Source organism: Oculina patagonica, chromosome 3 (genome assembly GCF_052425735.1).
Source record: "Oculina patagonica isolate OP01 chromosome 3, crgOcupat, whole genome shotgun sequence".
Taxonomy (NCBI): Eukaryota; Metazoa; Cnidaria; class Anthozoa; order Scleractinia; family Oculinidae; genus Oculina; species Oculina patagonica.
Window position 1 is genome coordinate 6,869,662 of NC_135760.1, and position 12,262 is coordinate 6,881,923.

Consider the following 12,262-nt stretch of genomic DNA (forward strand, 5'->3'; position numbering starts at 1 on the left):
CACGCCACCAAAATGTCAAAATGACTTTTATCAACCTTTCAATAACAATTATAGCGGCGTTACGGGTCAGCTGTTTATTTCAGTGGTCTATACTCTTATTTACAATAACTCTCGACTTAGCTTTGCCATGACTTCAATCACTTATTGTAAAATCTTGTTTATTGTTTATTTATTTGTCTATTTACAGTACTAATTAATAAATATGCTTTCAAGTGTTTATCTAACATAACTTGGTATATATATGATAACTTGTGCAGCACTAATTTTAGTTTATTGATGTTGAATCACAATGAAAACAATTCAGTTTTCACCATGATAGATAAATATTCACTTATTTATTTTAAGAAATATATATATTTGTTGTCTCAGTAACTTATATAACAAACAAATTACTTTTTATTCATTTGTAGTGAAGAATCGCACAAACTTCCAAAAAACTTCTTCACAAACAAACTTCTGACTCGTTCCTTGTGATTTCGTCCCTGCTGGTGAATAGAAGTCCTACTCGTGCTCTCTGCTAGCGTGCAGCAATCTCTATGATCCTCGGCTTATGTTCAACTCTCGCAGTAATTTGTTCAAGTGATACCTCGCGCCTAGTTAAATTCTAGAATCTGGTGTATTTAGCAAAGCAGCGCTGCTTAATAGGTTAGTTTTACAAAGTCCAATATCTTTTGTTAGCGATAGCTATAGCTTTATAGCTGTTGAAATTCACTGTTGACTTGTTTTTCTAGTTTTGTAGTCGCCTCTTTTTCGTGAAGCTGACGTTTTATTGCATACGTTCAATGATTTGCTCATCTCTATCATCAAGTCAGCAAGTTGCCGTGCTTTTTTTCTGTCATCTTTGAAAAATATATTATTTATACATCTGCCCTGTTCAGTATTCGATGTGCATATTGAAGAGTTGTATCCAACAACAGAGTTCTGCACGAAATTGACAATGACTATTCATTTCTAATAGACATGTTCCTTTTTTGAAGGCTTCTTGTTTCCATGGTTCCAGACCGTGAGAACAGCGATCGTCTGCTTCGTGTGTTGTACTCGAAGTCGATTTATCTGGACTACCTCTCCATGAAAACGAGACGAGCCATGTTCTTGGCACCATTCGTGTCTGCAGTGGCTTCTACCTTATGTTATAAGCGGACTGAGTCAAATAACTGTTTCCAAACCTTTACAAAAGAAAAATAATGATAAGAAAAATATATATTTATTTAGCATGAAAGAAGTAAGAGTATTGGTAGTCCTCCCAAGCATCAAACCTTTCTTTACGTACCTATTGGTCCGCTAGGAAGTTCTCCATTCAGACCTTCTGTACTCTCAATCTCCTGTATCCTTGTTTCGATTTCATGTTCTCGTTCTGTTTTCCACGAGTGGTCTTCAATTTGGGATACGGGCACTGCTCGGCCAGGGCCTGGGGAAAATGATATCAGGGCAAGGTTAAGTTTAATTTAAACAGAAGGCTAAGTAATGTGGCTGAATTATAAGCCGGGTGGGATTGGAGCTGATTTGTCGTGGAATACACAACGTATGAATTTTCTATCTTTTGCAATCGTGATCTAAAAATGTCCACTGTTTCTTAAAATCTGAGTCTAAGTAGAACTAAAAGCCTCTGTTCTTAGGCTTGGTTCACATTAGCGACATAACGACATAAAGAAAAGTTGACTTCTTTCCTTATGTCGTTATGCTTACGTCATCATGTTCCAACTATGTCGTTATGTTATGTTGTTCACACTGGTGACATAAAACGTCAACGTGAGGTGTTTTTTCATTTGCGTGACCTTGGCGTTATGTCGTTATGTCGCTAGTGTGAACCAGGCCTTGCCAATCAGTTATTGTTATCATTAATGGTCAAAAGTCAGTGAAAGAGAGAATGAAAACTAAAACAGAACGCATAATAGGTTGCAAGTGCAGTCTTACCAGAAAAACGGTCGTGTACCGTGCAAAGATTATAAAGCTGTCAGGTCAAAAGTCAGAATCACACGTGATGAATGGGTCAAGTCACGTGCAGTGTTCGTGCATGGTCATTCGGCACACTTACATCTGACAGGAGATCTATCCCGTAGACGGAATGAATGACCGCTGCCTTTAAAACCGCTGTCAACACTGGATGTGACACTCAACTCACTAAGGTTACGCTCTACATCGGAGATATCGGAAAGGCCTGGGACGTGCAGGTGCGAGAGATAGCTCAAGGGAGAGAGGAACTGGGGCTTATTCCCACAGCGGAACACGTTGTGCTGAGCTGGAGAACAGGAGATAGAAAAGAGGAGAGAAGAAGGCGAGTTAGACTTAGTGGAGGAGGGAGAGTAGTGCAAAGATAACATTGTGGTGGATAGAGTGCATGCTTGTGTTTATAAAGAAAGGCGACAATAGGACAAAGTTGAATACCGTATTTTGCGAAGAACTGACGAATAGAATTGTCATACGAATCAAGAAAAAAATAAATAGTAAACCAGGGTACGAGTTATATCTTTCAAAAAGCAGGAACAAACAAACAAATAACCGTGAGACTTGGACTAATTCTTATACGCAGTGCAGCATTTTTCCTCACATCTCTCTTACTATTTAACTAGTATCGGAACGTAATCGAATACTATGGTGTAATATCAGTAATCCATACTACCTTGGTTAAACTACTGTATCAGCTTTGTAGTTTATAGCCCTTTGAGCCCCAATATCAATATGTAAATTTTCCGTACTGGTTTTGCATATATTTTTCAAAGCATTAGTTAAAAGTATTAGGCTATCTAATCTATGTTAGGAGAAATTCAATCAGACTAACAAGAACTACAAATTTACAGAATCGATTAATGATAGCTAAAAGAGAGAACAACACACGAAGGTATGAAAAGTCCGTTTGGGATTTTTTTTTTAGCAAAAACGAATGATTCTGTCTGGAAGGCGGGACCCCGTCCCGGGAGAAAAGGGGGAGGGGCGGGGGATGAGAGGGTGATAAGTGGGATTCCCAAGGTGGCAGAAACCAGAAAAAATTAAAAAAGTGCAACATTTCGATATATTTTGCAAAAGAAATGAGACAAGGAGGGGGAACCACTACGGAACGGAACTGGAAGCGGGAGCAAAAGCTTAGGTACGGGAAACGCGAAGTTCAGACCCCTCTGCCCCCCCCCCCCCCCATTAAAGCATGCACTCACAATTAATTGCCCTCCACACACCGAGTTTCCTGTGTCGATTATGGTTGTTGCCATGGTAACCACTGTCACTCGAGCTTCCGCTGACCTGACTCGGATTCCTCGGCCCCACTTCGTAAATGTCCGGCGTGAGGTAATGGTAATTGTTTTCAAATCCAAAGACATTGTCGTCTTGGTGATTAGTATGTTCGCTTTCAACGTGATTCTCCATGTGATCTTCCAAGTGTTCATGATTCTCAAGTTCTGCCGTGTCCTCGGGTTCCAACGGACTAGAGATGCGTTCCACGGGAGAATCACGCGGAGAAATGGTGTCATTGTCTATCGTTATTTTGTCTTTTGTTTCCCGGTTAGGGAGGCTGGGACCTGCTGTTATGACGTCACCGTAGTCGATGCACAAACCCCCTTCAATGCGAGGAATTCCATCCAGTGATGACCAAGGTGGGAGCGGTGTTTTTTCGCCTAATTAAAAGACACAATGATGATACTTATAGGTAACTACAACAGCTTTTGACTGACTTTCTTGAAGTTTTTGTCTACCTTGACTTAACGTTCAAAACTAGCCAAACTGATCAGAACGAACCAATCGTGAAGGGTGAAATGAGTTGTCCAATTAAAATACAAAACGAGCCCTACCCTGTTCCCCGATTGGAAGAGTCGCGACAGCTTTTCTGCCATGCGCATCTTCAAGTTATTTCGGGGTGTTTAACACCTTTTATGAAGAAAACCATAGCATGTTGGGTTGGGGAAAGTTTGGGGGGCGGGGCGGGGGGGCCTTCGAGTTCAAATTGGTAAACTGCATTATTTGCTAAAGTAGTTTAACTGTGACCAAGAGAATTTTTCAGTGCTCTTGTTACTCTGTTGTCACTCTCATAAATAGAATATAACAGCACGAAAAAGAGGGCCTAAACGCAGGTTTAGCGACTTTATATAAAACAGTCATTACAACGCATTTAAGAAAACACCATCTGGCCGCTATGTAATTTTTCGCAAAGCTTACCTGCTTCTGATCCTATTTGGCTAAGAATTCTTAACTCTCTGATCTCATTGCAGCCTTTGTCTCCGTCGTCAAATCTGACGTCAAAGAAACTTCGTCGAATTGCGATGACTGTACCCGGGTAGTAAGTGTCTAATCGATTGTACCATTTGGCTAAGACCCTTGTACCAATTTCCACCTCCACGATGTGAGGTATCGCGTCCGCAACAACGCATTCCGGGTTTTCTTTCTTGTGAATTATTTTCTTGCCATTTTCAAGCTGTACGTGAATTTCGTCGTCCATCGCTGTTACGACACCTCGTAGGAAACAGCCTTTCTCTGCTCTTGCCCAGACTCGCGATCCTACTTTTACACACGCTGAAACACAGGGAAATTTATGGTATTGTCAGTAAAATAAATATGGCTTTGGACGAAAAAGGAACTAGAATGTAATTATTTAGACTAAAGGATCAAATCCAGGGAAAAAAAAAGCTAAACTAAAGAAAACAATTTTCCCCAGGCGACTACTGGTTTTCTTTTCCAGTCCCCACGACCGGGAATATTTTCCCGCCATTTACGTGGCAGCCGCGTCTTCAAAACGGCCCCTTTTTTTCAATGTTTTATTTGCATTTTGTTTTGTAATGCTTCAGAAAGATTGTGTTTGCTTCAATTTTTGGGTAAAAGCGGAATTCGCAAGAGATATTTACGACATGTGGAGCTAAGGTAAGGTTAGAAAATCATACCTCTGTCGCTAAACCTCGTACAAAACGTACAGTCCTTCTTGTATAATTTTTGACCGACGAAATGGCGAGCGACATCGCAACTGTTGCTCTCAATAATTGACCACGTGTAAGCTTTTATAAAAATTTCTGTCATGCAACCAAATCTAGTTTAATATTAAAACTAAAACCTTTTTGTTAGCGACCGGGTTTTGACAAAATGGTCTCACTCAGGAGCTTGTATTTGTCCGTAACTTAAGTTTACATTTTTCTTATAACTGCTTATAAATATCAACTCTTTCTGTTTATGTATCGGTTCATGGTAATAAGTTTTGTCGAGTTTATTGCTATAGTTTAAAAGAATTTATTTTGTTTGTAATAAGTTTATTTAGTAAACCAAAAGGTACTGAGGTTACCCAAAAATTGTTTCGTTTATTCGTTTGTTCGTTGGCAAAATTAAAAATTCAGTTCGCGACATGGTCTGTACTGCTCGAAAAATGGCCAAAATCAAAACGACAAGGTTGTTTTCATTTTCAGACCAGTTGCTCGTTATATCCGAGTATACTGATACAATCCTACTGTTACAATCCTAGCACAACTTCTTTTCCTGCATTCGAGTTCGTGATCCACCGGGCCGGTGCTTTTCAACACAGCATGAAGCGCCTAGGAGTATATCTACTTCCTTCTGGACGGGATACTAGCCCAGCACAGGGTTGCCCCCAGCATTTAATTCACTGGTACCTATTCATACACCTGGGTTGAGATATGCACTTGGGGAACATAGTGTTTTCCCATAGAATTTTAACCCAACGACCTAGGCCAGGGCTCGAACCCGGACCGCTCGATCCGGAGCCCAGCGCACCAACCATAGCGCACCGCGCTTCCCATTGTAGCAGTTACGAAATCGGTTTTGTACTTGAGGTACCACTAACCTATGCATCGTTTCCTTGTTAACTTGAAGCTAGAGTCTTCTTTAAAAAAGTGCGAGTTCTCGTACTTCTGGAGACGAAGCTTCTCTCCGCGGCGACGAATAAAATGCGCTGGACTCAACAGAGATTCGAATGCAAAATATCCTTCATACCACATGTCTTGAAGGGGAAGAAAAGTGCTTTCTTTTCCTGAAATGAGAGTAGAAATCAATGTTTGAGTGTTTTTCGCTAACGCAAATGATTTTTGTGAGAGTGTTTTTATCAAAAGCAAATCTAGATCGGAAAACTGAGCAAGCATACACTTGCTAGACGAATAAGAGTTTCCTTCGCAACCAAAAAAAATTTAAAAAAAAATAGTATTTAAAACTAATAAATTGGAAAAATGTCATTAACCTTTTTATGTTGAATATAAATTAAACTTGACATGCTTGGCAAGCATGCCAGAAAATAACTTTAATTTGTTTCTATCCGAATCTAATGTGGTTTTTTTTCTCACAATTTACAGTCCCAAAGTAAGGGATAACTTCAAAACGAGTTTTGTGATTGTTCTTGCGCAGCAAGTTTCATATTTGTGAAACATAATGAAGGGAACCTTGTACATTTTGTTCTAGTCATGGCGACTTTCACGAGTACTCGCCGAGCAATATATGTCACGCTGTTACTGTAAAAAGGCAGTTTTATTGAAGATCAAACCATGCAATCGGACAGGAGGAAGGGGATGTTATGTAGTTTTCAGCAGAAAACTATCGAAAAAATCCGTTTGATTCTGCGCTGGGGTTCTTATTCTGCTCAGGGCCTTTTGAGGTTGAGGAGGGGAAGCAGCTAGCGCACTTGAAAATAATTGTAGGAAAATGTTTTATAAAAGGTACCATCACGACATAAATAAAAAAAGATCTCTAACACTAACAAGTGAATGTTGTTCAAAAACAGCCAACCATAGTAAAAAGGGCTAGAAAGCTTATTAGGGGGCTTATTTCAAAATCGTTGCAAGGATTGGTAGGAAATGATAAAGAGGGACTTTATAGATTGCGGCCGGCGAACAAGCTTGTAATATAGCTTTTTATGATACAGAAATCTGTCCAAAAGAAGCAACTGTTCAAACGATGCTTAGTTGCCATGCGATGCTCCAGGGCTAATTTAACTATTAACATAAACTGGTGACAAAGCCGCACAGTAGTCTCATTCTCTAAGTTCTATATCTCAAAGCTTTTCAATGACGCATTGAAAAAGTTAAACCTTCAGATACAGTTTCCTAAACTGTGGATATTGGAATGCCAATAGCAGCTAAATTTAAAAATGCCAATGACATCTGAAAATTATAATTAAGAAATTTCTTTGTGCGTTTTTTTTCTAACAATTTGCTTTACGAATGAATCGTCGGTTTAATACTTAAAGATTTTTAATTTATTAACTTGCACCAGCTTGCTACAGTGTAATATTCTCGCAGGCTGGGATTCTTAACCTTAAAAGCCCAACAACTTTCACTTCCAAATCGTGGTTCAAAGCCAGCCTCTTGACAAAGGGCTAAAATTTTTGTAACTGTCAACACGAGACAAATGGCCCATTTATCTTCATCACAGCTTTAATTTATATACACACGGTGATACGTTTTCCTGCGAATACACTTTTTTAAACGTGACTGATTGAGTTTACGGCCGAAGAAGTTCTTCTGTCAGCCTAGTTCAGAAGAGTTTATAATAATCGAAAGACGGACTATGGTCTTTTTAATAAATACGAGCGATTTTCTGCTAGGCTGCTTGGCGCATTGCGCACCTACAGACTAGAACCAGCAAAGAAACGAAAATAACAGTGGGATATCCCAATTTAACTACTGCATCCTTGTGTTTTTGTTCAGTATCCACCACATCAACAAATATTTGGACATTTTGAACTGTTGTCCATTGGCTAGAAATTTAATCCAACTGAAAAGTGCTTTACAGTACCGATCCACGTTTGCTTTTGAAACACAGAACCTCCGGGGACCTTGCATTATGTACAAAACAATAACACGTTACGATGTTTAAAATGCAGCTTTCACTGATGAATTACATTGCTAGCAATTTTATAACACACCCACTCAGGTTTCCTTTACTTACTGTAGTCTTCTGTATCATCGAAAGGCTCCAAAATAAGATAGTTGTTCCTCGCTCGCAGGTAATGTCGCCTTTTAAGCAGACTTTCGAATGAGATTCCATCGACGCCCTCTGCCAGGCCTTTAACAATGTTGTAGCGATCCTTGCCTTTTTGCAGCGACTTCTTTCTTTCCCTTTCTCTGGCTATTTTCGATTGCTTTCTGGTCGGTGAACAGGGAGGCAGCGTACACGAAAACATCACCTGGTGGCCACAAGAAGAAGGTAAAAAGTTGATTTAAACCTACGCAAACATTAAAACGAAGATGTTTGTTCCGTGCACTTGTCATCCAACTGTCTGAAGTACGAAACTGTTAAAATTTAATCGCTTTTAGTAAGGTGATAATCCTATTCAAATTGACTAAAAATTTGCATGGGAAACCAGCACCAACATCCTTACGTTCTTCATGCGATCCATTCTTCTAAGACACAGATAAAACCATGTAAATTGAAATGCTCTAGGAACTTTCCTTCCCTTCGGCTAAACTTGCCTGCTGAATTAAAATACTTATTAAACCTAAAGTCGGGTGGCAAAACCACATAATTCCCAAATATTGAAATACCTGCTCGCGGTTGCCTTTTAGCAGGTACTTTGTACATGTTTGTATTTTGTTTACATTCTTGGCAATATTTGGCAATATTTCCTGTCTGAGCAGCAGTTAATGACCTGATTTGCTTTTCATGACATTTTATGTCACAAAGCGCTGGCACCGGGCGCTTGCATAAGATTATTGACATATTATTGCACCATTGGCCAACATACGCTGGCGTGACAACACCTTATCATCGGAATTCGAACTTATTAAAACTCTTACATTTGATTCCAACAGAGCGCAAAATCCGAGCAGTTATTTGCTAACAATTTTACGATTAGTGACCTTTCCTCTGGAAAATGTGCCTTAACAATAGAGGGTGTCTGGTCATTACTGTTTAAAAGGAAGTACCTCGATAATCCATGGAAGGTTTAGCAATCAATTTCTTTTTTTGGTTGAGATGAAACCGCAAAGGATTTCTTGTTAACTAGTTAAGTCGCAAAGATGAGTTTGAATATATAGAAAAACAGAGAACGCATACTTAATGCTGTATAAGTAGCCAAATTTGTTAGAGATTTTTATCAGCACCAGAAGAAGAAATGTTATGTAATTAAGTCAGATTTTAAGCTCGTAATTTACAGGTGTATGAAATCAGTTGTTGGAACCAACTTGGATTAATCAAGTTGTGTTTTCAAGAAAAATGACAGTAGATCGTGAGGTATATACATTTACCAAGTTCTACGTTTTTTTTTCTTTTCCTCATTGCATTTCTACAAGGATTGGGAACGTTCCGATAAATTATCGAACGGGTTGTTTTCATCTGAGGGAAAAAATAAGTTGAATTGTCAACTTGCAGAACATGAACAGGTTTTGATTTAACTGATATCTACCCGTCAGTACGTTTGGCTCGCTATTCTACGCGACGGTATTAGAAAATAATATGACTAGGAAAAAACCATGCTGTGAGCGAGTATAACTCCTGCTTACTGAACAGAAATTATCATCCCAAAGTGGAATAAACAACCAGCGGTTTTCTAGGCCACATATCGAAACGGCGAGAAATCACAGCAGGAGCCGAAACAAAATTCAAATTATACTACGGTTAAATTTGTTTTAATTTTTCCTGTTGGAAATGTTTCGCTGGCTTACTCTCTCCCATGAATACTCACCAAGTCGATAACTCTTTGAATTACTAATTTCAATGGAATATAAGTTATATTTTTTAACTTACGATTCGATTATAGCAATCCTATCAAAGAATGTGGCAGTTATATCATATTGATTCTTGAGACACATGTAGAGCTTTAGTGTAACGCTTATTAAAATATAGCAAAATTTCTTAAAAATTTGTACCAGAATTTATGTGAAGTGTTACATTTCCCATGAAACGTGATGTTAGCGTGGTCCCCGAACTTCAAACCACTCTTGATAAGTTACCCTTTCAAAGAAAAAAAATTTGCCCTGATAAAAACAAAGGTGTTGTACGTATATTTACTTTTTGTTTTCGCGTAACTTTTATTTTCGTTATTTTCTCGCATCGTGGAAGCTTCGCGAAAATTACCGTAAAAGCACACCGGGGGGGACACCGGGGTCTTATTAAAGGGGTGGGAGAGGGCCTTAACAGAGCTTTACGCTAATGCATCTGCCATAAATATATTAAACGTCGTGACAGAAGTGATGACAGCCAATAAAAAGCTTTGACTTTTTTGCAGTTTTTTTTTTGTGAATCGTCGAATATCACGAAAATTTTGCACGAGAGTTTACCCCTCAAGTTTACATGATTTTCGAATTCTATACCCTGCGACAATGAAGGGCATTAGAGCGAAACAAGAAAATCCTCTCGAGCGAAATTGATTTATCATTTATTGGTCGCGTTTTCACGTTGACAAAGTGTTCTGGGAATAACTTGGCGAAAGTCAAGAATCCTCCCAGTGCGTTGAGTAATATTTCGGTGATAATGTGGCTATAAAGTCTATAGAGAAGGGTACCATCACAAGCTCAATGAGCTTTAATGCCCTAAAAAACAATCAGTTATTTTAAGGCCTTGTACGGGACATGTATAAGAGTGCTGAAAAATTCAAATGTATTTTGACATGGGTGCTCGAAGCATATTCTAACTATTCAAAAAATATTATTATAATTTTCCAAAAAAAGTATTAGCATAAGAATGTATTCTCCTTTTAAAACTAATATCGCACTGATGCGCGTTTGTCTGACATGCAAATTGGAAATAATAATAAAAAGAATAAGAACGATTGATTTGGTTTCTCCCGGCCTTGCCACAATGCATGCACAGCTTTGGAACAAAAATGTGCACCACAGGATGACAGTCTGTAGGCCAGACCTCAAGCCGGTCTATCAAAGATAATCTGGAAGGGTATGCGCGCTTGTCTTCCCTTCCCTCGTAACATTTGTTATGTAATCATCACAAACGGGGAACATGTTTAATCTGTCAATCTTTCATTAAGAAACAGGTTATTTCACAACACCTTTCAATCGATGATTAGAATCGTCGTCAGGGGCAACGCCACTTAAATGGCGAAGTTTCAGCGTTTTGTGCTTTCAGGCAGGACTTCTTAGTGCTTATGGCAAACGTGAAAACTTTTTGTTCTATTTTCATAAAAGTGGTTGGCATTTCATTGTTCAATTCAGTAAGGTTTTTTTAATGTTTTAATTTCATTTTGCAAGAACTTACAAAGATAGAAATAAATTTGAAAATAATACTTGATGAATTCAACTTAATATCCTTAAATGTATTGAGGACCTCACGGTTTCCTCGCAACGTTGAACTTTGTACCCATCATTTACCAACTTTCCATTGCACACTTTTATTGGTTTATATTCTACAAAGAGATGTTAGGTAAACAAATTACGAAAATTTCCGCAGGCATCAAGGTCAAAAAAACTTTTATCTTGTGTAAAATAAAAATAAAAAATCAAAATCAATCTATCCCTTTGCTTGCAACTGTTTTGTATGTACCTCACATAAAGATTTTAGAATAATAATTGGAAAGAATGCTGCTCTATTTTTAAGCGATTATATCAAGTAACACCGGAAAATATATTATCGAATGAGGGAATTTTCCTATTGGAAAACACTTTAGTGACCATTTATCGTCGTAAAGGCACATCTTAAAAATTGGTTTGCACAATTCATTCATTAATGTTTGCACGGTTTATAAAGCAGTAGCCACCATTTCCCTGAGTTTCATTAATATATTTCAAATACAGTAGAAGATGAAGGCTTCGTTTGAAAACTTGCCCGAAACATCACCTGATCGGAACGCTCCGCATCTTATCAATACTTCACGTATTTGCCTAACAAATAACAGTGTTTGTTTTAAAGCCTTTATGACAGACCGCAAATCATTCTTTAATTTATTTTCTGAAGTATCAGTTGAAATCGACGGGTCCCTCCAAATTAATTGCAGGACGTTTACTGAAAACGCCAAAAATCGGAGATGAAGATCTTGCACCTTTTGCTACATTTCTCGCCCGAATAAAGTTAATATTTTCAACTTTTAAGGAATCTCTGCTATCAAGCGAGATCACTTCGAGTCAAAATAGGACGCGCGGTCAGTTACAGATGTAACAAAACACAACCAAAACAAATTTCCGGCGCTGAATCCGATCAACTTTTTTATAGCCCTTGCGAACCACGAGTCTAAAAGAACTAACAATGGATACCATTCAAATCACTGAACGGCCTTATTTTTTACGTCTCAGAGGAAAACAATTTAGTATTCATCAGGTTTACTACTGTTCTGCCGGACCATGGCCACATGTAAATAAGAAAGGCAAATTGTGTTTCTCCGAATGTCCGAAGAATTAAA

General features: G+C 38.4%; 1 protein-coding gene and 1 long non-coding RNA gene across 8 annotated transcripts in view; one reads left to right on the forward strand and one right to left on the reverse strand.

The window, feature by feature from the left end:
- Nucleotides 1-12,262, reverse strand: part of LOC144646297 (uncharacterized) — a 19,496-nt gene continuing 7,234 nt past the window's right edge. For 3 of the 7 annotated variants that reach the window (XM_078505838.1, XM_078505837.1, XM_078505836.1), the window contains exons 2-8: nucleotides 7,864-8,101; nucleotides 5,771-5,956; nucleotides 4,144-4,497; nucleotides 3,171-3,605; nucleotides 2,036-2,239; nucleotides 1,271-1,408; nucleotides 1-1,166 (exon numbers count right to left, since the gene is read on the reverse strand). In XM_078505838.1, the coding sequence (XP_078361964.1) occupies nucleotides 1,147-1,166; nucleotides 1,271-1,408; nucleotides 2,036-2,239; nucleotides 3,171-3,605; nucleotides 4,144-4,497; nucleotides 5,771-5,956; nucleotides 7,864-8,101 (1,575 nt within the window). In that variant the 3' untranslated portion in view covers nucleotides 1-1,146. Of the gene's footprint in view, nucleotides 1,167-1,270; nucleotides 1,409-2,035; nucleotides 2,240-3,149; nucleotides 3,606-4,143; nucleotides 4,498-5,770; nucleotides 5,957-7,863; nucleotides 8,102-8,296; nucleotides 8,394-9,782; nucleotides 9,808-12,262 lie in introns of those variants that run through there. The other 4 variants (XM_078505840.1, XM_078505839.1, XM_078505842.1 and 1 more) reach the window with 4 other exon arrangements.
- The window catches only part of LOC144646299 (uncharacterized), a 24,598-nt gene continuing 16,962 nt past the window's right edge, over nucleotides 4,627-12,262 (forward strand). Inside the window, exon 1 of the long non-coding RNA XR_013569383.1 lies at nucleotides 4,627-4,842. This is a non-coding gene — a long non-coding RNA (uncharacterized LOC144646299). The remainder of the gene's footprint in view (nucleotides 4,843-12,262) is intronic.